General features: G+C 41.2%; 1 protein-coding gene across 2 annotated transcripts in view; it reads left to right on the top strand.

The window, feature by feature from the left end:
- The window catches only part of TGFBR3 (transforming growth factor beta receptor 3), a 139,046-nt gene extending 117,024 nt beyond the window's left edge, over positions 1 to 22,022 (top strand). For both annotated transcript variants that reach the window (XM_075286558.1, XM_075286557.1), the window contains one exon: positions 15,379 to 22,022. In XM_075286558.1, coding sequence (XP_075142659.1) covers positions 15,379 to 15,497 — 119 coding nt within the window. In that variant the 3' untranslated portion in view covers positions 15,498 to 22,022. The remainder of the gene's footprint in view (positions 1 to 15,378) is intronic.
- The last annotated feature ends 3,413 nt before the right edge of the window (positions 22,023 to 25,435 follow it).

Raw genomic sequence — 25,435 nt, 5'->3', positions numbered from 1 at the left:
TATTCCTTTGAATCTCTGATTCCAGCAGTTACAACATGTGTAATGTAGTCCTACTCCTGTCCCCAGTCTTATGGTTGCAGTGACAGCTCTATAAGATCACCATGACAAAAATGTACATGTCGGAGCAGGAAGAGAGCGCTGCCTATGACATCACGGGCCGTTACAGGGTTATGTTTATCCTCAGCGTTACATGACACCTTTTAGTATCTGTTACAGTACATTAGTCCAAGTTAGGCTATGCATCGGAATTAAGGGTTATATAGTCTTCTATTTTTAGGCACATTTTAGATCCGCTTACCCTTGATACACTGCTCAGGATATATAGTTACTAGAGATGAGCGAGTAGTATTCGATTGAGTAGTTATTCGATCGAATACTACGGTATTCAAAATACTCGTACTCAATCGAGTACCACTCGCTATTCGAATGGAAAAGTTCGATGCAGAACCAGCGTTGATTGGCCGAATGCTATACAGTTGGCCAATCAACGCTGGTTCTTCTCCTACCTTTAGAAGTCTTCTCCGTGCAGCTTCCCCATGGCGTCTTCCGGCTCTGAATTCACTCTGCCAGGCATCGGGCCTGGGCAGAGCCGACTGCGCATGCCCGCTTGTAGTGCAGACATGCGCAGTCGGCTCTGCCCAGACCCAATGCCTGGCAGAGTGAATTCAGAGCCGGAAGACGCCGTGAGGACGCTGCACGGAGAAGACTTCTCGGAGGATCCAGCCCGACCCTCACTCGTGGACTTGGTAAGTGTAATTTGATCGAACGTTGCCTACCCCTGAAACAAGCATTTCCCCCCCTCATAGAGTATAATAGGATTCGATATTCGATTCGAGTAGTCAAATATTGAGGGGCTACTCGAAACGAATATCGAACCTCGAACATTTTACTGTTCGCTCATCTCTAATAGTTACCTCTCCATTATTACATACGGTTCTAGGACATGGCACTTTATAATGAAGTTGGACAAGTATTTGATGTAACAATGTAGCAAAAGTGACACAAGTAGGCCATGTCCAGATTACAATCCTAGCAGTCCTCTATAGCAATTTACTTGTGTTTCATGTCAGTCCATTCCAAGCCTCGTACAAACCACAACAGCAGGGCAGAAGACTTGTGGTCGGTGACGTCAGTGAAATCTTCTAGGTGGAGGAAATCAGTTTAGCTAAAAGCTAAAGTGGGACCGAATACGTGACCTGCCGTAACTTGTAATTTGGGTCATTTGAGAGGAATCGCATACAGTCCGTCGTTTTTGTCACATACACAAAAACGGTTCATCTATTACATAAGGGTTTATTCTTTTAGTTGCCGGTGTCACCATATTGAAATCCGAATGAATAAAGTTACTTTATAAGCCAGGCTTAGAGACGCACACAAATACACTCCGCTATGGCGTATATAGAATGGACTTGATCGACTAATGTCTTTATCCAACCTCATCAACTATGTAACTATGTATGTAACTATGTATATAGTGGGTTCTGCTTTAATGGAAGGAAAGAGGTAGGTATAATACATTGTATAGACAAAGAATACGTTGGACTAGTAGAATTAGCATAACATGATTGGTGGCAAAGTTATAAAATAGTTCTGGCACCTGGATATTGGATAAGAAACTGGAGAGAAGTCGCATGCCATTAAGTCTTAGTGGGGGATGTGAGGTCTCTAAACAAAGAGGAGAGTAAAATGGCAGCAGGTATGGGAGCACATGGCCCTGGGATCCAAAATGGAGGTTACACAAGCTGACATCCTCCACACCAGATTATTAGACTTTCTGGATTATCGGATGACAGATAAAAGGGGTAGTTATTTGTTACTGTATGGAGCCACTGTATAGGTGATACCCGCTAGATCATGAGGGATAGGACCAGTGGGAGCCTTATGGGATTTTTTGTCTTCCCCTGGATCAACACTGTAGGGATTGTAGGGTTATAGGTTGGACTTGATGGACTGATGTCTTCATCCAACCTCATCTACTATGTAACACAACAGGGGTCGCGTGACTCTCTTCAGTGGAGTGATGATCATATATACATACTGTCACTCGGTTTACAGTCCATAGGACTGACTCTTGTAATGCTTGGATATCTTTCTCAGTCCCATAGACTGGAGCAGTAGCACATACAGTATGCATGACCATGCTTCATACAAACAGTGGACATGAGACCAACATTTGGCAATCGTTGGAGTTAGACCATCACTGATGGAGCAGTTACCACTTATTCATGGGATAGTTGAGGCCGGAGTACCCCTTTAAGGGAATTTTTTTTTTTTTATGTAGATTGTGAGCCCCACATAGAGCTCACAATGTACATTTTTTCCCTATCAGTATGTCTTTTTTGGAATATGGGATGGAAATCCATGCAAACACGGGGAGAACATACAAACTCCTTGCAGATGGTTTTTTGTCCTTGGCGGGATTTGAACACCAGGACTCCAGCGCTGCAAGGCTGCAGTGCTAACCACTGAGCCACCGTGTGGCCCCTCCCTTTAAGGGAAATTTGTGTTAGATATCTTGTAAAAAGAAGTCTTGTCATGAGGGTGTTCAGGCTTGGGGGTCGTAACTTCAAACAAATGACCTGACAAAGACGTTCTAATTAGAGATGAGCAAATAGTATTCAAAAGTATAGTTTCGAATACTTCACTCCATAGGAATGAATGGGAGCGGCTGACGCTTAACCCCTTGCAGTTCGCCCGCTCCCATTAATTCTTATGGGAGCGAGGTATTCAAAACTATGTTGCGAATACTATTCGAATCAACTCTAGTTCTAATGTTTTAAAAACTACAATTGCACTAAAAGGGTTAATAGAAACCATCTGGCCCTTTAAATGATGTTCCTGTGTCATTCACATTAAAGTCTGATGAGTTTTACATCCATTGTCAGACTTTGACGTGATATACACAGCGTGTTACACCCGAGCTGATGGATATACAAGTGGTTTTTCATCGGACACTTTAGCGCCATGGTAGAGATTTCTAAGAAGTGAGGAGTACAAAATATATCAAAACAAGATCTGGAAATCGTCTTAACTTAAATGAACCTTTGCATCACCTCGGCCATCACGTAAAGCGGAATCCCATCTGTGCGAAGACACTTGAAACTGCGGCTAAAACTTTAGTAATAGGATTTGAGACAACCTGGGCAGCCCACTCTGGGCTCAGATTTCCGCCCATCATATGAAAACACTGGGATTAGATATGTGTAATGAGTGCAGGAGAGAGCGCCGGTGCCTAGCCGTATACTGCAGGCTAGAGTAGTATATATATCTATATAATACCATATGGACTAAGATATAATAGCACGTTGCCAGACAAACAGTACATTGCTGTACCAACCAGAAATAAAGGCTAATCCAGACAGATTATTTGTATCAACCAGATGTTCATAGCGTATGTGTTTGATAAAATGCAGCCATCTGTTTCTTAAAGGATTTTTCCCCTCGGCAAGCATTTGTTAACCTTTTAGTTCTCGGCTTAATGGATTTATCTCCAGTGCAGATGGTTATGACGTATTTAGTCCTTATCACAGTTATAGGTTGCCCATATAAACCTTTTTGCATCCCTCAGTCGCAGTATACTAGTGTTTTTGGGATGCCTCATTTGGAAACCCTACTATAATGAAGATTTAATAGGAATGTCCATTAAAGAGGTATTCTCAATATTACAATCGGACACCATGTGCCAGGAATAAAAAAAATAATTCATCAGGATTCTTTAGGATATCAATTTATTACATTTTCCATCCCAGATTTAAAAAAATATAAAAATGTCAAAATTTGCAGCAAAATCTGCATGCACATGTATGAAAAGAGTAGACAAAACTTGTTGGTGCAGATTTAACATACATATTCATGCTGGTTTTGATGCAGATTTTTGGGCATATTCATGTTGGTTTTCGTGCTGATTTTTGGGCATATTCATGTAAATTTCAGTGCAGATGTTTGGGCATATTCATGCAGATTTTATTGCAGATTTTTTGGCATATTCATGCAGATTTCAGTGCAGGTTTTTGGGCATATTCATGCAGATTTCCTTGCAGATATTTGGGCATATTTATGCAGATTTCAGTGCAGATTTTTGAGCATATTCATGCAGATTTCAGATTTATGCGGATTTTCACTGTGTAAATCCTGGTTGTGTGCATGTACCCTAAATAACCTTCCAAATAAAGTGAGGTGTAGATAGCACACTATCAAGTAGTGAAGTTAAAGTGCCACTCCAGCAGTATAGTCAAGGAAAAGACTTCACACTTCAGACTGCATGTCTGCATTTCCAGTGTTTCTATGTACACACATAACAAGGCATAGAGTAACGTTATGACCATCTTGTTATCTGGCCTTCATCAGACTCGAGAATAAATCCTATAAAAGTTTTCAGACTATCAGGTAGTTGAAAGAGACTGCAAAACTAGCAGGTATATAGATCGGTTAGTATAGGGTTAATAGCCCAGTTGGGGGGTATGCCATGCTGCCACAAGCTCTCTGATGCAGAGTAAGGGCGCATATAGGGAAGTGGTGATGAAGTCTTGTCCTTGACTAAATAACCTTCCAGGGATGTCTTCTTCAGGGTTACTGTGGCGTTTCAGTACTGCGCCTTGGTCGGAGAAGGCTCCCTATGTGGATTCAACATGGTGTCCTTCCCAGTGTTTGCAGTACTTTTCCATTTGGAGGGTTGAGAAATCAGATCTTTCCCCAAGGGCCTCCGCTTGCTTCCTCATATATAATCTCTAAGTAATAATACACGTGTGATCATCAGATGATGGAAGTAAACAAAATGGGATAGTTTTATTCTGCACCAGACCTGTAATGTTTTCCAGCATGAAATAATAGCCTGAGTTCATTGACAAGAGCCGGACTTGGAGAAAACAATGATGTCAGCGCTGATGTTTATAACATTGGGCCGATGACTTGAAACGCTGGGACATGGAGGACCTGTACGCTTAGTGCTTTAGTGCCACGGGATGTGACAACTTTTGGTTTTATGATTTTGGGAGTTTGGTAACCGCTCGGCTCTTAGTAGTATGATGCAATGCCCATGATTTATTGCTTAGTGTAGAATTACTAATTAGTATTTCTCAAAGAGTCCAAATTTTGCGCATTATAATTGGCTGTGAATGAGAGCCAGCACATTGCTAGACTAATGTGTTTATGTGGACATCTGGATATTTCTGTCTGCATAGGGCCTTGGCACTGGATACTTCCTAATTCAGCTGATTAGGATTTTGGGTGGGCATGCTAAATGCCATTCACTTCTAGCCAGAGTGCGGCTCACATTATTGGCAGAGGTTGCCACTTACAGTAAATTATGAAATATTTGGATTACACCGCGCTCAGTTATCACTTTCTATTTCTGTTTATCAGTTTTGTGTACCCGACACCATAAATTATGAAATAGCGTTCTTCCTTATCGTACATGTATTTCCTGTTGATTTTTATCCTTCGCTTTACCTGTCATTCTGCACAAGCTCTTTCACCTAGGTGCTTTCTTTATGTATACTAAAGAGGACTTTTAACCACCTCCACAAACTCCAAGCCTTTGCATCCTTCAATAGGCGTGGCTCTACTGATTCTGGTGCAGTTGGAATTTTTTCTTAGCACCAATTATTCAGGAATGGTGGGTGCTAGTTAGTTTCAGGACCCAATATACCCAATATATAAATTAGGTAGGCGGTTCTAGGCTGAAGCAGACAGACAGGGACCACCCCAACAGGGACTGGCCTTCTAGTCTCGGACCACCAACTTGACAGTGGAGTGCATATTGGATGCTGAAAGTAACAACCCTGATTGCTCAGGAACAGCAGGGGCTAACCACCCTGAATGCTCAGGAACAGCAGGGGCTAACAACCCTGATTGCTCAGGAATAGCAGGGGGCTAACAACCCTGATTGCTCAAGAACAGCAGGTGCTAACCACCCTGATTGCTCAGGAACAGCAGGGGCTAACCATCCTGATTGCTCAGGAACAGCAGGGGCTAACAACCCTGATTGCTCAGGAACAGCAGGGGCTAACAACCCTGATTGCTCAGGAACAGCGGGGGCTACATAAAATATTCCATCCATGGCAGAATTAGTGAAGCAGCACCTATAAAAGGACTTAAAGGAGTTAATAGAGGTGGTGAAAGGTCCACCTTAACAGTAAGTGAACCATATCCTGCCTCCTTAGTCAATCATTTGTTGCATTTGTTCTTCTGCTCTGGACATAGCTGCCATAGCAGTCGCCACAAGTCTCAAACTAACCACATTCACTTTAATTTGTTGCAATTTAGGCAACACAACACTGTTTTGTTTGATGTTGCATGCCTAAAGTCACTGTGGAGCCCTAGCCGAAAGATCTGATTTCAGGTTGCTTTCAGGAATCCCAAATATCATCCTATACAAAGATGTGGGGATCTGTTTGCTGGAGTTGGGCAGGCTTTTTGTTGCAAAATGGTGATCACAAATGACCGTAGGCACTCCAATGTAAACACCGGTCTAAGCAAATCCCCAGATCACAGCTTAATAGATACCAGGTAGTACGACATGTTGAATATAGATGGTATACTAGTGTAAAAGGGTATTGCAATTTAGTGAAATGATGGCATATTATAGGGTCCACCCTCTAGGACACCCACTGTTCCTGAGTGTTGGAGTCACAGCACTGATTCAGTGCTGCAGTTCTTCCACAGTCTGATCCAAGGGGAGTGCAGCACAGCTCCATTCAAATGAATAGAGTTCTCTGGAAAGCAGGTGGTCAAGTGACTCCCCGAATGGAAACCCGAACGTTTTGGTGATGTGCTTCAATTTTATAGTCTAGGAAAACCTATAGTAGGCTAAGCCCCCACGTTTGAGAAATAGCTAGAAGTATAAGAGCTTCCGATATATTTCCCATTCTTGACTTTGGCTCAAAAAAATACAACAAAAGAAGGTGCATTTCCGCAACGTGGGGCCTTAGCCTTAAGGCGTCTATCTCAGACATGTATGACATATTCAAAGGCTATGCCAAATGTGTAAAAGGTGCAAGTCTTGGATATATGTTGGGAATCAGGCGCTCCCCCCTGACTTGGGACCTCCACTGTGCTTAAGACATTAATGTCTGAGATGAGATGGAACGCATTCAATGGAGATAAGTTTTAAGATGAAGACGATTTATGTTCTGTAGCATTTCATTTGTTTTCCATCACTACATAAAGAAATACATATACACCACATACCAAAGCGGCAAACACTTAGGGTCATCCCGTGTACAGATGTATCAACATAATATCCAATGGCGGCACATTGCAGCGCTGTAGACGACATCTGTACCTCTGCATCTTCAAAGCTTAGCCAAGTGACTAGACTTCCAGCCAGCTCAATGAGAGCCGTTGTTGATGGACTCCCTGCAAATGTTAAAAGAGATAATGTCAGCTAGACTCCCAAAAGGAACAACGCACATTTCCATACTTTATTTCATCTTTGTTATCCAGACACTCGCTATGACCTGCAGTGTGAATGTGAAGTATTTCACAGTGTCTGAAGTGCAAATGAATTGGATGTTCTACCCTAAAAGAAACATCAACATATGGATTACATCCAAGAGGCTTAAAGTTTGGAAGATAACAAAACAAATTACCTAATATGCTTTGGTTTGCTTTGCCAATGGTTACTTTAATAGCAGCGAGCGGTACAGTATTTACGTAGTGAAAAGACTATGGTTTAAGTGTACAAGGAAAAAAAAACTTGGGGTATGATTTTCGTCAAGGCTCACAATGAAAAATAGTCAGATTGGATTAGAAAACCCATTTCCAAATACTCCGGTTTAGCATTCCGAATTAGTAAAGGACCTTAGTTTAGGTTGTCCATCTATTATCTGAAGAGGAGGTCGGTTATCTCGGCACCATGTAATACTTTATTTTACCTGTATTGGCATTACAAGGAAATTCATCACTTGTCGCCAAATTCTAAAACTTACCATTAGGAATAGCCATCATATTTTTGGGGGAACCCTTTTAGGCTGAGATAACAGAGCTTTTTGAACTGGATTTTGATGCGGAGGCCACAGTGCATCCAGTTGCGGCATTCCTTTCCCGCTGAAATGAATTGGCCTAGACGGGAATGTGTCTCACGCCGCGGATGCTGCGGCAGATTCAGCCCCGGAATCCACCTCAAGATAGGGCAGCTCGCTTCTTTTTTCGTAAGTGGGAAAAAACACTAGCGAAATAAAGAAGTGAACGGCTCAATGGGAGGCGTTTTTTGGAGGCAGATTCCGCGTCAAAATCCGGTCCAAAAAAACTCCATGTGAACTTGGCTTTAAAAAAACCCAATACTCGTTCTTAGCATCTTTTAGTAGGTACCACTCCACTGATTCCATCGAAGCTTGAATTTTTCTGAATGCCTTGTTGGTTGCTACTGGAAGACAACACTAAATTAAGAAATTGACGATCCTTCTCTTCCTTAGGCAGTTTACATGAAAGATTTACATTGGGAGTTTTTCGAGGTGCATACCTCCAACATGTTCATAGGCTCCCTGGTGCAAATGCCCAAAAAGTCTCCGTTTGGCCTATGCTGGGCCTGCACAGTAAATGTTATTTTTGCAAAGGGCGTCTCGATGTGATGTATCCCACTGTATACCTTTATGTGGGATACATGGCAGTCATCTGTTGGAGGTATATGTTGGTAGATCCTCCCGACATACAATAAACCTCCAACCCAGGCTCAAAACAAGATGTGAAGCCTAAGGCTGAGGCCCCACGTTGCGGAAACGCAGCCATTTTTGTTGCAGTTTTTTGAGCCAAAGCCAAGAATGGCTACAAATGGAATCGGAAATATATAGAAAGCTCTTATACTTCTGCCTTCTGCTCAATCTAGTCTTGGCTTTGGCTCAAAAAACCGCAACAAAAACAGCTGCGTTTCCGCAACATGGGGCTTCAGCCTAAAAATGACCATACACAATAGACTAAAGTTGATGAAAATGGACAATTTCAACAAGCTAATGATTTGTTGAGTGGAATTTAAGAATGAAGGATTGTTTTAGCCATAATCTGAAATTGTTGGCCCCTAGTACAATGGTAATGCTAATTTTACATTCTCAAAAAATTTTCATTTAAAAACAAAAAGTTCTCAGAAAAAATGTATAGTCCGTCTACCAGTGATATTGATCGTGTATGACGATAGCAGACTAAAGTATGTACGGCCATATCTTCGACTCAATCGGCCCACGTCTATCTAATGTCTATAGACGCCTTTATCCTGTTCAGAAGGGTCGTCCAAGAAAATATTTTCATGAAGGAGTAAAAAGTTCCGATGATTATTTCTGCTATTATGTCCTGACAAATAAGAAAAGTTGTGATGAATGTGGCCAAGAGAAAATCTGTTGTGAAAGGGAATGTTATCTACATTATAAGTAATGGCTGAAAGGTCAAAGCAGTGACCCCGACAGTTTACAGCCACCAGGTCATTGACCATTTTTAGGGAGTTTCTGAGCATGGCTTCCCAGGACACGTTGTGATTTTTCCAATTCTATGAACTGGTATAATCACAATAAGATCAGAAGAAACTTATTTCTGCAACACGGTCCCGGCACTGATGGCTCTTCAGCCGGGGCACAGAATGGGAAAGCCGATTTCTAGCGGTGTATTACACCACGTGCGCCCCAGGAGGTGAAAGGTCCTCTTTAAATTGAAGAAACTTTTTGAGGTTTTCATGTTCCTTGTAAGGTGTAGAACTGCAAAGTCTGTATGTTTAAATTATATAGATTTTGCAATATCTTAAGATCTGACTAGAGATGGAGGACTCTCTGAAGATTCATTTGGTTTTGGGTTTGGATGGTTTGACCTAAAGATTAATTTTGGGTTGAATAAGTTTGTCACAAATGAGAAGTGAAATTATTCTAGTCTGGGGTCTCTTTAGAACACAGAGTATATGCCCTGTTTCCCCGAAAATAAGACAGTGTCTTATATTAAATTCTCTTCCGAATATATGACCTGTCTTATTTTCGGGGGATGTCTTTATGCAGAGGCTGGAGCGGGGGACAGTCCGCAGTCATGCTGGCACTTCCTTAGCGGAGCGCCGGCATGACTGTAGGTGGTCCAGGAGGTGAAGGGGCGGATGTCTTATTTTCGGGGAAACAGGGTAATAGGTGGAGGACCAGAAGAGTTGTGGAACAATAACAAGCAGTAATTCTCTCCTCCTCTCACCTTTTTTGGGCTCCTCGAGGTGTCCAGTGCTCCCTCTGGTTTTTCCAGCCATCGTGGTGAGTTTGGTGTCATCCCTGAGGCCTATGATTGGATACGAGCAGTCACATGGGGCATACTGATGTCATGATGTCATACACAATGGTCATGATGTCAGCTCGCCTCATGTAACCAATGGGGCCTTTGTGATACATAACAATACCCAGGAGGCTGGAAGAGGAACCAGCGAGAGCACCAGTCACTTCAAGTTATTTTTTACACCTTCCCTGGGCCTCCAACTATTATATTCTGGCATCTAACAAGACTTCAGAGTATAATCACATATAATTTCACATCCACAAACCCCCAAAGTTTCAGGTTTGGGCTGAACCCAAAAACTTCTGTTTGGATCTGAACCGTTTTGCTAATCTCTAGATCTGACCGTATGATGGTTGAACATGGTCTATACAAGATATACAGATCATGACTGGACAGGCCGTAAGGAATAAGACTGAGTAGGGCAATGATGTAAAGGATAAACATGGCGGGGTCGTTGTACGTTTCAGATATGGCGCTGCTGAAAGTACCACTTAGGTTATGCCTGAGCCTCTCATCTGTTCTTTTAGCAGCATGGCGTGATTGTTTAATGCAAAGTCATGGCCATATGTGGCAGTAGTCTGCAGACGACTCATTAAAGTCTATGGGAGAATGTTCTAGAGATACTGTGACATGTGAGTGGATGCAATGATGGCTCTGAAATAATCCATAGTAATGTTATCTTCTATTTTAATCCTGACTGTGATGTAAGTGAATGCTACAAAGGAAAACCCCTTTAGAATTGGCAAGTATCAGACTATTATTAGGCATAGTGGTCAGAGTGAAAATTGCAGGATTTTTTTTTTTTTTTGCTTCAAATGTGTGGAAAATTTTAAATAAATTCATAAATATTTTTAAAACAAAACTTTAAATATCCGTATTTTGGTGACACGTTCCTTTTAAACACAAATGAAGCTTTTCTTTTTGCATCCATGTGGCGAGAACGCTTTGAGCGGAATATTATCTCCTTAGTATTATCATGTCCTAGAGCCGCTCTTGATACTTCACTGACATTTCCAGAGGTCTGACATTACCCAGAAACTTTTATTAAAGTCAATTAAAATAAAGAGGCATGGCAGCAAACTGAATTTGGCAAAAGGGTAGAAAAGTAAACTTCTGAGATTTCCTGTACAGGGAGGAACATCCAGTATGTGCCAAAGCGTGATTAATAAAGGACGTGGTGTTGCATCCAGCCTGTTTACGGCTATACAAGAGACAGGAGGAGGAGAGGAACAGTCTGTTAAACATTACTGCCTTGTAATATACTCTATAACCCTAATAAACTTATCAAAGTTATTGTTGCTTTATTACTATCCCGAGATTTTTATGAAAAAAAGTTGCACAGCTTGACTTAATCCAGGTTCCTCATTTGGCAAATGGGAGGAGAGAATTTGCAGACATTTGTATCATGTATATCCATATCCAAGTGGATATTCCCATTGTAACCAATTCGTCCTGAAAACGGTTGTGTGATGGCCCTTGCAGAAGGCGGTGTGAATGAGGCCTAATACAGACATTGTGTAGAATACAAAAATGATCCAGTCCGCACTCCAGAGATGACCTTTTTTCTAAAATTTAACTTTTAATTTTCCATACGTAAAAATGGGTAAATTTAGTACAAACAAAAAAACGTGATAGTGAAGACACAAAAGTGTTTTAAAATCCCATCATTCGAGAGCCAGGTCTCGAATGATGGGATTTTAAAACACTTTTGTGTCTTCACTATCACGTTTTTTTGTTTGTACTAAATTTACCCATTTTTACGTATGGAAAATTAAAAGTTAAATTTTAGAAAAAAGGTCATCTCTGGAGTGCGGACTGGATCATTTTTGTATTCTACACACTGTTGATTATCCCAGGAGTCCGGGATTTTTCTGGCCGTGCACCCGGAAGATCTGACCACCACATGAAAATTCGGTGAGCCACTACTTTACTTTTTTGTTTATTCTAATACAGACATACTGATGCTAGGGCCTTAACATGAATCCATGTTTTTTATTACGAGCTGACGAGATGCAATAACATCGAAACGGCCGTCCTCGGTTGAGAGACTATACCTGGTAATAATCCCAGCATCATTGCAAAACAAAGGCCTCTTGGAAGGTCGAGCATGATGTTAAAGGAAGCAGCCTCTATTGGGCTATTTTCACTGAGATTCTGTCTTCCTAATTACATCAGGGAAGACAGGCTTGCACATTCTGGTGAGCGCCCTCTATTGGTTTGCAACACTGAGGCACCTGACTTCCTAATTACATCATGGAAGACAGATTTGCATATTCTACCCATAGTTTTATTACTATGGCATAGTAATAGTACTAAATGATGTGTTGACTAATTTTGTCATCTGGCTTTATCGTAGTCAAATATTTTCCTTCTTATACAGAGCTTCAAACACCCTGCTCAGAGGATAGGGTATAAAGATAAAATGCTGACTACAATTTTCCACCACTAGAGGGAGCTTAGGTGCTAATACCGGCATGCAGTTAAGTCCTCGGCTCCCTCTAGTGGCGGTTGCAGGTAGTCAGAATTTTTGTAACTAAGGGTATTTTGAACTCTATATCTGGAAAAATGAGTAAATATTATTATTATTTTTTTATAACTTTACAACCTAAAAAGTTATTTGAGGAAATCTTGGAAATGCGATGCCGATCTGGCTTCCAGGTACTGTCACTGCCCTGTATTCATTGCATAAACTGACACTGTATAATATGGCCATTTAATACGACATTGCATTGCTCATTACTGCTCTTCTAGCCTGGTTTATACAATGGGTGACAGCGATCCAGTAATAAGACCTTCCTGCTAAGACTCAGCCAGTTTTACATTCTGCTGTCTTCTTGGCACAGATGTTTCAGGGGCCTCAAACAGGGGAACGAAACTCGTACAAGTTCCTGTATTTAGCTGGTAATAGTGCCGTAGTATGTAGTTTATCTTCCGAGCGCTCTGGCGGTCATTTCCCCACTGACAGGTCTGATGACAAAGGACTTGGTTTGTTGTAAACTATCCAGAATGAGTTCCAGTACTACAAGAGGATCCCATAAACTACGTCCTATAGCATTGTCACTCTGTGGGTCTAAAATCAGGTTCCGGATGAGAATTAAAGGCAAACTGTACAGTTCCTTACGCCGCTCTGCTCATGGAGTGTAAGCCATTTACAACATCATATGTTTTCCTTGGAACTGTAAAATGAGTACATAGAGTCCTTAATCCACAGCACATGTGGCCATCTGACACTGTATACTCCCTTAGAAAATGCGGTTTTTGAGGTTTGCTGTTACCAGCATTCACTTTGCCACTGTCCAGTTATCAGAATACTAACCACATCATCTAATTTTACTCAGCTGATCACATAATATGGAAACAATATTATCAGAGGCGCAATATAAAGCTTCTAGACCACAATGCAAAATCTATAGCAGCCCCTTGCCCACCACCTACCCTTTATAATACTTGGGGTAAAGGGGCTTTGGTTCCTTCAGGTACCGGGTCTAGATGTACTGCTACATCTGCACCCACTGTAGCTATTAGTATATGTATTACAAGTGTATGTATGTTATAAGGAATTTAGGGGTTTTTTAACATCTCTAGCTTATTCCAAATTATTTTGATGTCCTGTGAATGGCTTGGTAAACTAAGAAAAAAACAGAAACATGAAAAAAAATATATGATCGGTGTCACAGGAGTTCATCTCCTCATTGTCCTATGTCTGGCTGTAAGACAACTGGCTGGAGCATGAGTTTCCCGACCTTGTGCCTTGTCTGCAGTGGGATGGAATAATTTAAGTCATGCCGCCATTACTAAGTCTCTCCTCCTCCGTCAGTCTCAAGTCCAAAAAACAGGATATTAACCCCTTCTGTAATTACTTAAAGAAGACCTTTCACCACCTCCAATGCTTTACAACCGTCAACATGCACCTATTCACTGATTCCAGTGCAGTTGAATTATTTTTTTTTCTCTAGCCCCCACCATAATAACTTAGCAAGCATTTCTATCAGTTTCAGCACCTGATGTGCTACTTAGGTTCTTTACTGTCAGGTGGGCAGTGCCTGGCTAGCTGCTCCAGCCCAGGACCACCCACTTGACAGTACAAAGCCTAATTAGCATATTAAAATCAGGGATTGGTCAAGAACCATGGAGACCAGCGGAACAATTCCAGCTTTGCAGGAATCAGTGAGGCACCACCTATAGAAGGATGTAAAGCGGTCGAGTTGGCGGAGGGGACAAAGGTTCTCTTTAACGCATTAGATACACAGTTGTAGCATACTTTAACTTGACTTTTACCTTGCTACAGCCAGGCTGAATATAGGTCAGAGGGAAGAACCCTCTCTCCCATTCACTTCAATTGGAGCTCCGGAGATAGCCAAATTACATCACTTGGCTGTATCATGGGCTGCCATTGAAGTGAATGAGACTATTGTCCCCCAAGCGTCCGGCTGAATTCACAATGTAGGGATCGTTCCTCGGATCTTTGGGGCTTCTCAGCAGTCAGACCCCACTGATCAGGTATTTCCCCTCTATCCTATGTATAGAGGATAGATACGTTTCATAGTATAACCCTTTAAGTTGTACAGATGTTTCCTTCACCTAATGAACATGTGTTTTTACGATTTCCGCACTTCTTCCCATTTTAAGTGAATGGCCAAATAAATGTTCACTAACATGAGACGAGCGTTTTACATCTATAGATTAGTAAGTTATCGGATTCAGAGGTTGCGACATCTGTACGACTTGCAAGACGCCTTCCTCTCAGACCCTATAATACAAAGCAAAGACGTATAGGAAGACATCAAGTGATGCAGATGATCACTGTCGAGGAACCATTGTAGCCTTATAGTAATGAGTATTCAGGTTTCCTCTTACCGAGAAGAAAGGCGGAGGAGACCAGGTGTGAGTTTTAGCCGAGGGGAGAGAAAATCTAGCAAATCTTTGATAAATCCTTTCCCGGCCAAATATTTAACTACGCACACAATCGGGAATAAGGTAGCCGCTTGTTAGTTTTCCTTTGCACATATTTAATGGAAATGTTACAGGCTCAGTGGTTTGCCTTCCCCGTCTCCTTGTAAATGGGCTGTTGTTGAGTTGATGTTTGATTTATTCATCTCGAGAATCAGCGGGCGAAAACTAATCAGAAATCTGTTTTCTTGGACATTTCAGGTGATACAGCAGGAAGACAGCAGGTTCCCACATCCCCACCAGCCTCGGAAAACAGCAGCGCGGCTCATAGCATCGGCAGCACACAAAGCACCCCCTGTTCCAGCAACAGCACCGCCTAACCCGAGGAGCAGCACAGGAAGGCTGAAGATCGGCTCCAGGGGCAGACCTTCAAAGTCACTGCTTGTTGACATTAATTCTCCCAAGCTGAAAGAAATCATTTTGGGAAGGGATCTCGGTGTAAAATCTGCCTGTTTTTTTTTTTCTTTTCTGGATGAATGCAGTCTTTGGGCCCGTCCAAAGAGCATCATGCCAAAAAACAAAAAAGTGGTAATACTACTAATTATGCAGCGTGCCGACCTGCAACATGGGTTTCCTTGGCTGTCAATGTGAAATGTGTGCCAGTTCTTAATAATGCTGCTTACAGCTGTATTACGGCGCCATGGATCTGTACATAACAGAAGATAAATCTATATATACGTAGCGTGTATATATAAGGATTCGAGTACCGTGAGCGCTGCAGTGCAGTGTCAGATACTTCGCCACTATTAAGCAGCAGGTTGATGAATGTTGACTTTTTTCTATTCTCAGATGCTCCTTTGCAGCTGGAGTTTGTATTGTGCAATGTCGTGTTGTATATAATAATCTGTATGGGGAGGAACTCGGTGTGCAGCGGACCAATTATTGGCCCATCTCGCAACTGTTCGGTTTCAGCAGAAGTGACACATTGCGTCTTAATCCCAGTGTGCGGATCGATCCATCTATGTATAATGAGTCTGCCTGATGCACATGGAAAAACACTTCGCTCTCCAAGAGTCTTCTCTCTTATTGTCGTCATCCATCACCAACTTGTTTTTCCTTTCCCTATGTTGATTTTTGGGCACTTTGTGTTTTTTTTGTTTTCTTTGCTTTTATATTGCTTTTGAGTGACTGTGCTAAATTGCAGAGCAACGTACCGCAGTCCTTGGGTGCAATACGGTATTACACGTATGGGAAGGAGTCGTTTGAATGTATGTATATAAATGTCCTGGAATGTTTATATTTCTTTTGGGTTGGGGGGAGCTTTTAATGCCAGCCAATTCACTTCTGTATATTCTTATCGTGTTGTAGACTTTGTATAGCAGATCAGTGCTATGAGGATATATAAGGGTCTTGTATTATTAGGGCTTACCAACATGACATTAAAGGTGTCCTCTTATAGTGTACATAGATAGTGTTGTAAGTCCTTATATTTGATTTTGCTATAAAAAGGGAAACTTTGACTTCCCCACTGACTTTATGGAATGTCTGGATTACAGGCGGGAAATCCTTATTACTTTTTCGATGGATAAAGGAATTTCTGCCAGTGTCGGGATGGGCGTCTTGTAGTTTTGATACTTGGTGGTCATAGGGTTGCTGTCACTTGACTTGCCTGGAGCAAGTTCCTACAGGAGACCTGGAAGTAGTTGGCAGGTACGGATGTGTCCTTGCTTTATGTGTCATCAGATGACTAGCTTTTCAAAACAACATAACTATGTTGTTACAGGATCTCCTGGCCATCCGGTGGTTGTGTTGTGAATTACAACTTGCTAGCATCTCATATTGTTTAATTGGTTCCATTGGAAGCAAATTTGGGCTAAGATAAGAGCAGACACATCTGTACGCCTTGTGGCACTTTCTGGGATACATTTCTGTATATTTCTGGTTCTTTCTATTAAGTTGTCCTGCAATCTGCTGTGTCTCCATCTTATTACTTCTTCTTTATGGTGGAGGATTTGGAAGGTATGTGTTTGAGTTGTGGGTCGCTAGCACTTGCAGCGTATACATTTCATGGTTTACTTGGCGAGCTGACAAGGTGACATATGAAATAATTCTTCCTGGGGTTTGTCATATGAGTAGTTACTGCCTTGTAAATGACCCGGGGCGAGCTGTAAGCTCTGCAGTGATCTAACACAGCTGAGTCACACAACACCACTGAAGGATAAGAGCAGAATTTCTCTAAGTCTATATATTATACATTGGACAATTATAGTAAAGAGTATTTAACATATACAGATATCCTATATTATGGGGAAAAAAGGTTTAGTAAAGGCTAAGAGAACATGAATTTAAAGAGTGTAATAGCTTCATATTAAAGAGTTGTATGAGATTAGAAAAACATGACTGCTTTCTTCTAGAAACAGCGCCCTCATTGACCATTGGTCATGTCTGGTATTGCAACTTATTCTTATTCAAGTAAATATGAATGACTTGCAATACTAGACACAGCCAGTGAATGGGGGTGGTGGTTTTGGACAAGGGTTGCTTTGCTTTTTTAATTTCTTACAACCTTATATAGGTTATTACGCAATAATTTTAACCTTAAAGGTACGTTCACATGACGGAAATGGAAGAAGGATTTGAGGTGGACTCATATCCGGTCCTCCGGCTTTTTGCGCAGTTCTCGGAGTGGCTCATGCTTCAAAATCAGCATGAAATTCTGCCATGTGAACATACCCTTAACCGTCTGTCACTTTTAAGTTGGTAAGGAATTACATTTCTCAGTATGGGCTCCCAGCTCTTCTGGAAGATGTAATGAAGGGGAGTTTAAGACTTAAGCCACTTGGCTCTATTGCATTTGCATTTTCGGGATTTGTTTTTTTAAAAAAAAAAATTTAGGGTTTATACTTTCAGACATTTCTGATCTAGCTTAGGTATATATTTGTACCTTGACTAGCATAGTATGTTAGCTATATGCCCACGTTGCTTTCTATACAGGTACTAGAGAGACAAGTATCTGAAAGTATAGATCCGCATGATATTGGCAGCATCAAGATATTGCACTACTTGCTTCCATAATCCTTAGGCTGAAGCCCCACGTTGCAGAAACGCAGCTTTTTTTTGTTGCAGATTATGTTGGGTTTCTTTGAACAAAAGCCAAGAATGCTACAAAAGGAACAGGAGATATATAGGAAGTTGTTATACTTCTCCCTTCTGCACAATCCTCTCCTGGCTTTGGTTCAGAAACTGCAACAAAAAAAAGCTGCGTTTCTGCAACGTGAGGCCTCAGCCTTAAAAAGCAACAGGGCTCCTAAGTTAGCCCTATCTTGCTTTCCAACCATGATGCACTAGCATAGAGTTCAGGGGTTGTAGCTAACGTAATATAATAGATCTTCAAGAATCCTCAGTGTCCAGGAATTAAAGGGTCGTTCTAAATCCATCCATTGCGGTGACGTTACGTTAAATTTCATGTCCGTTCATTCATTCCTACTGTTAATAACCACTGCTGTAAAGTTTTCCTCTCCCAGCTTGTGCGATACCTTACTAAAAAAAACAAAAAGAGAAAAAAAATACCTATTGTTGCCACTAGGGGCAGCATTTATATAAGCTACCTGTGTTTTGGACAATCGAGCGCTTTGCCAAACCTAAAGCTGAATGTATTTTTAAGGCATAGTCTATATAAAAAAAAGGAAAAAAATAACAGAAATACTTTAAAATGTCTTCAAAGAAGACAAGAGACTCTACTATTCCTATAGCTATATTTTACTACATTATATAGAGAGTTTATATTTAAATGTTTTATGGCAAATTTACTCTATAAAATTTTTTGTTTTTGTTTTTTTTTGTTTTTTTTTGTATTATTCCAATTACTGTGAATTTTACCACCACCCTTTGTAAATCCCCTTACCCTAAAACACACTCCATCTCATATACTGGATCTTTGGTTAATATCGAGGGTCTAAGTTTGGGCTGGATACAATTTGTAAACACTTTAAATGTATATTTTTGAGAGAGAATGATTTGTACTATCGGTGAGTTACTATAAGATATATATATATATCTACAAATTTATATTTACAGATAAGAAGCCATACCGTATTTTATCCAAATATATATGAAGTCACTTTGTTTATTGGCATTGACTGTGCATTGGTCTAAGCGAGGGCATCCGTCTACACGAAAAACAAAGCCATGTATCCAGTGGTCCTGTACACATCTAAGGGGGAGTTCACACGGAGTAACGTGCCGGGCGATGTGGCACGTATATGGCCTGTGAGACTTTGCGGGCCGTATATGCTTCCATTGATTTCAATGGGAGCCTGGATCGTATACGCCGCGTAATTTTGCGGCCGTGATTTTGCAAAATCACGGCCGCAAAATAATGCGGAGCATAAGCCTCAATAAGGGATCTTTATAAAACAATCACAAATGAAAAGTGATCCAGCTGTCTACCTATCTTATCAACCGGCCATAGCAAAAATGGCCGCTGGGTCGGATGGGTTGCTGAGGACACCATTATATTTACCAAGACAATAAGCAGAGTAGTTAAGGGAACGGACTGTATACATTAAGGGAATAATATTTCTGTCTGTAATTCTTTGGAACATTTGTAATGTCCATTATCTTGCATTGGACCATTGTGTTGGAGTTTTCTATGTACGATTGTGAATGTAATGCTGGAACCACTTGTAATGTAATGGTGATTATTGGTCCTGTAAACAGTATTAGAAAGGTCCATTTTATTCTATGTCACAACTTCATGACAACAACCAATGCAAGTGCAACTTCCCCTCCTCTGAGAATACTATTGTATCAGGGGCAACACGGTGGCTCAGTGGTTAGCACTGCAGCCTCGCAGCGCTGGAGTCCTGGGTTCAAATCCTGCCAAGGACAACATCTGCAAGGAGTTTGTATGTTCTCCCCGTGTTTGTGTGGATTTCCTCCCATTCTACAAATACTGATAGGGAAAAAAATGTACATTGTGATCCCTATATGGGGCTCAAAATCTACATTTAAAAAAGAGAGAATACTATTGTATCAAACAGCATTTTCAATATCTATAGTCCTCCGATGAGATCAGGAGTTGCAGTCACTTGGTTCATTTGACAAATTTTCATGCGACAAGTCACATATCTATGGGTTACAGTATGCAGCGGTAGTTGTCATGTAGCTCTATAGTATAAGATGTATTATGCTCCTCTTCTGCATAAATATACCTTGTAGTCACGTAAATCCACGTAAATCACACCAAAAATAATGAAACAATCCCTATTAAAGGGAGGTTATCACCAGAACCCAATGTGTTGACCCAGGCCAGCAGATAGGTAGGCTAGAGTGACCCTTTGTGAATACGTAGGCTAGGGTGACCGAAATCAAATGGTGTTTGCCCCTGTGCCAGGATAACAATGTCTTGTCAATGGCGGCACCAATTCACTAGAGGAACACCATTTGATTCAGGAGGCCCCCATCTATCTGCAAGGTTGGGTTACATAGTTACATAGTAGATGAGGTTGGAGGAAGACATCAGTCCATCAAGTCCAACCCTTCAGCCCCTCCAGGGTTGATATGCTGGGATCTGTTGACAATATTGCTTTTGATATGGGCTCATTTCCCTGTTTATAAGGTTGTGAATGTAATTCGACTACTTTGCATCTGACTGTATTCAGTGAAGAACATGTGCAATAGACATCGGAAAAGTAGAGGACTTTACAAATTGTTATTAGGTAAAATAATAATCCGCATTCTGCAAAAAAAACAAACAGGTCCGCGTTGCATCAGTATGTCCTCTGCAGTCACGGATCTTGTATTACTCCCTAATGCAGCCACAAATAGGACATGCTTCATGATTTGTGGTCCTTGAATATGGCATAGACATAGACATGGCCGCCAAAGTGCAGTTGTGTGTCGCTCTGGGTAGATTGAAATGAACAGAACCGTTTCGGATAAAACCTCCAGTCATGTGCATGAGGCCTTAGGTTTCTTAGATTTGTTCCTTCCCAGTATATCTTACCCTCAGGAGGATGTTCTCATATACCATGCATTGGATATGGTTGGATGTCCGGCTACATTTACAATGTGTTACACGTGTTATACACTGTCAGTGCAAATATTCTCACTACAGCTACAATCCGTATTTTGTACAGATTTCTGTTTGACATAAAGGTTACCGTATGGAAGAAAATAAGGGCTTATGACATAATAACTTGTAATACTTAGAAAATTCCTCCTCTGATCCGTCCTAGCTACGTGTGCATAATTCTGTAGTTCTAATTGTCACCCTACTTAAAGGGTTTGTACAGGAAAACACAGATGGCATTTTCCATTAACAGTGCCACCCCGGTCCATGGGTAGAGTGTGGTATTGCAGCTCTGCGCTATTAAAACAAATGGGGCTGAGGTGTAATACCACACATTACCTGTGGACAGGAGTGGCGCTGTTTTTGGATAAATAAGCAGCCGTGTTTTTCTGATCCTGTAAACCTAAAAAATATTCACTTCATCTGTGAATAAAATTTCTTTATCAATTTTTAACACTGCCCTATCTGGATCGAAATCTTACCGTATTGTCTGTTACATGTATGTACTCTTCTGTAGTATGTAATCTACCTCATTTTACAAGATGTTTTATGGGTTGCCCTTACATGCCATGTTTATCAGAGGGAATTTTCATTTGCATTAAACCAGGAATCATGTTAATCTGGTCCTTCAATGTCAATCCATAATAACATATTACATTATACAGTCCTTGCCATTACAATATAATGCCACTGGCCTGAATAGAAAGGCCGCCATTCTCATTAATCCAGCACAATCGTCAATTGTTTCATTATTGTTTATATTTTGTACAAATTTGATATTTTGATGTGTCACCTTCTACTTGTGCATAATAAAGATATATATATAAATATATGTTGTGTGTTTTCAGTTTGTGTCATTACTTCGTTCTAGCTTACTGAAGGACAATTCACACTGTCCTGTTTCCCAAACTGAGGCAGAAGGAGGTGAGTGTTAATAGACAGCAATCTATGGGACTCCTAATACTCTATTAGGATGGGGCCCCACATAGCGAAAACGTGGCAAAAAACGCTACATTTTACATTGCCTGCAAAGAGGATGGGAATTTGGCTAATTCCATCCACACATTGCAGAAAAATATCCAGGGCAGAAATGTAGGGATTTCAAAAACTGTTGTTGAAATCCGCAACTTGTTGCTTCAGCCTTAGAAAATATGTGTTAGGGTGCATTCAGACTACGTAACGCCGGGCGTGTATGAGAGCCGTACACCCCGGCATTACGGCAGACTGCCGAACACTTCCCATTCACTTCAATGGGAGTGCTCGTAACAGCGGCGTTTACGAGCGCTCCCATTGAAGTGAATGGGAAGTGTTCGGCAGTCTGCCGTAATGCCGGCGTGTACGGCTCTCATACACGCCCGGCGTTACGTAGTCTGAATGCACCCTTAGGGAGGGGTGGAGGTAAAAGGAGCTGTCATCTCTATCCAAAGACTGGTCATCTCTAACCAAAGACCATCATCTTTATCCAAAGACCATCATCTCTATCCAAAGGCAGGTCATTTCTATCCAAAGACCGGTCATCTCTTTATCCAAAAACCAGTAATCTCTAGCCAAAGACCGGACATCTCTATCCAAAGACCAGTGATCCTTATCCAAAGACCAGTCATCTCTATCCATATACCAATCATCTCCAAAATATCCAAAGATTAGTCATTTCCATCCAAAGACCATCATCTCTATCCAAAGACTGGTCATCCCTATCCAAAGACCGGTCATCTCTTTATACATAAAACAGTAATCTCTAGCCAAAGACCAGTCATCTCTATCCAAAGACTATCATCTCTATCCAAAGACCGGTCATCTCTATCCAAAGACTATCATTTCTATCCAAAGACCGGTCATCTCTATCCAAAGACCGGTCATCTCTATCCAAAGACCGGTCATCTCTATCCAAAGACCATCATCTCTATCCAAAGACCGGTCATCTCTTTATCCAAAAACCAGTAATCTCTATCCAAAGACCGGTCATCTCTATCCAAAGACCGGACATCTCAATCCAAAGACCAGTCATCCCTATCCAAAGACCAGTCATCTCTATCCAAAGACCGGTCATCTCTATCCAAAGACCAGTCATCTCTATCCATAGACCAGTCATCTCTATCCATAGACCAGTCATCTCTAACCAAAGACCGGTCATCTCTATCCAAAGACCAATCATCTCTATCCAAAGACCGGACATCTCAATCCAAAGACCAGTCATCTCTATCCAAAGACCAGTCATCTCTATCCAAAGACCAGTGATCCCTATCCAAAGACCGGTCATCTCTATCCATAGACCAATCATCTCTATCCAAAGACCGGACATCTCTATCCATAGACCGGTCATCTCTATCCATAGACCAATCATCTCTATCCATAGACCAATCATCTCTATCCAAAGACCAGTCATCTCTATCCAAAGACCAGTCATCTCTATCCAAAGACCGGACATCTCAATCCAGAGACCGGTCATCTCTATCCAAAGACCATTATCTCTATCCAAAGACCGGTCATCTCTATCCAAATAATGGGACAAATAAGGATTATAGAGAATATAACACTGCTATATGTTCCTGTGCTTATACGCTGAAGCTCTTCATTCTCAGACTGGCTGCTCTGTATATGCAGAAGCCCTACACCAGTGGATGATTCAAGGGAACCTATCACATGAAAATGCAGTCCTGTCTGTTATCACAGTGGTATAGAGCTGGAGGAACTGATAGTATTTATAAATCATTTTTTGAAGAACGATTCAATATATCCTCTAGTTTGCTCCTTTATGTCCTTGCAAGGTTAGAAACAGTCATTTAGTAATGTAGGTAACCTAAGAATAGGTAATCAGATATCAGATCAGTCAGGGTTCCACCAATTGGCTGTGAAGAAACTGCAGTATTCAGGTGAGAGCTGTGACCCCTTGACTGATTGCCAAGCACAGCTCCGTACCTTTCTATGGGGCTGTGCTTAGTATTACATAACCCCATATGATCGCAAGTGTATAAATGGCCCAAAATTCAGTATTGATAATTTTTCAACATATTGCTCTCTGATACAGGGCTCCAAATATATGCAAATCTAAATGATACATTCTGGCTGCCGTCAGCCACCAATAGGGGGAGCCGTGAAGCTTACTGGATTCAGTGGGACTTTATATTGACTTATTAGGGGTATTTATATGCACTACACTATTGTAGTAAAAAACTAAGAAAAAAAATCAAAGCAATGAGAAGAGAGCGCTGTTTGCTTGGCTCTGCATGTAGCATAGTGTTTGTAGAAGTCTTAGTAATACGCATGTGTGTATATTGCTTGATTCTTGTGGTTTGTGCTGCTGGGTTTCTCCAGAAACCTAATCTGGGACTATCAGTCATTCTTAATGATATGTTTAACCACAGTTTCCCTTTACATTAGTTCATTCAGAAGGTACCATGCCTAGCCATAAACCAGAACTCATACTGAAGGAAACTTATGTTCTTGCCAAGTAAGCCTTTTATTCCTTATTAGAAATATAATTCTTCTATGGATTCTTAAGGTTAAGCCCCAAGTCTTTGCAAGGAACCTTGGCTTAGTTCTTCATAAGGAAACTAAATTATTCAGTACTGCATTGTAGAATATGTTCTATTACTCTGGCCACACACTGGCTGTTTGTTTATTCCATAACCCATAGCTCAGATACAATGTGTATGACCTTAAAATGCTTCAAGTGGAGGAATAAAAACAGAGTAGGAGTAGAAGACACAGTGATATGTATATGGCACTATAAAACAGAACACGTATGAAAACTAACTCTCCTCCAGAAGGAAGGAAACCATCTCAGATTAGTAAAGAAACTCCTCCAAAAGATTCTTGTTCCTCCTTAGTACAGAGCAGGGTACTGATCAGTGACGCTAACTTTGGCGCCTATATCTCCCCACTGTCAAAAGGGGAAGGCCCTCCCCCGACAGTACAAGTCTATAGAAGAGTATGGTCCAGGGGGCGTTCTCCCAGCCCAGCAATGACTCAATGCTGTAAGGTTTGCCTTTCTGACAGTGGAGAGATATCGGTGCCAAAAATAACAGCACCGATCTCTCCAGCACCGAGGCACATACTGGGAAAGCCAACAGTGCCATGAATTCAGCGCACTCTTGGCGTTCTATGGGTATATAATACTGCACATCTAGCAGGGCATAAAAGGTCCTCTTTAAGACAGTAAGAACAATAAGGAATGATAGGTAACCTATTCTACATTCAACTGCAACTCACCATCCAGTCTTCTACTTTATAATAGTAAAGTTG

Source organism: Leptodactylus fuscus, chromosome 9 (assembly GCF_031893055.1).
Source record: "Leptodactylus fuscus isolate aLepFus1 chromosome 9, aLepFus1.hap2, whole genome shotgun sequence".
Lineage (NCBI taxonomy): Eukaryota > Metazoa > Chordata > Amphibia > Anura > Leptodactylidae > Leptodactylus > Leptodactylus fuscus.
The sequence above is the reverse complement of the archived record's forward strand: the minus strand, read 5'-3'. Positions and strand labels throughout refer to the sequence as shown.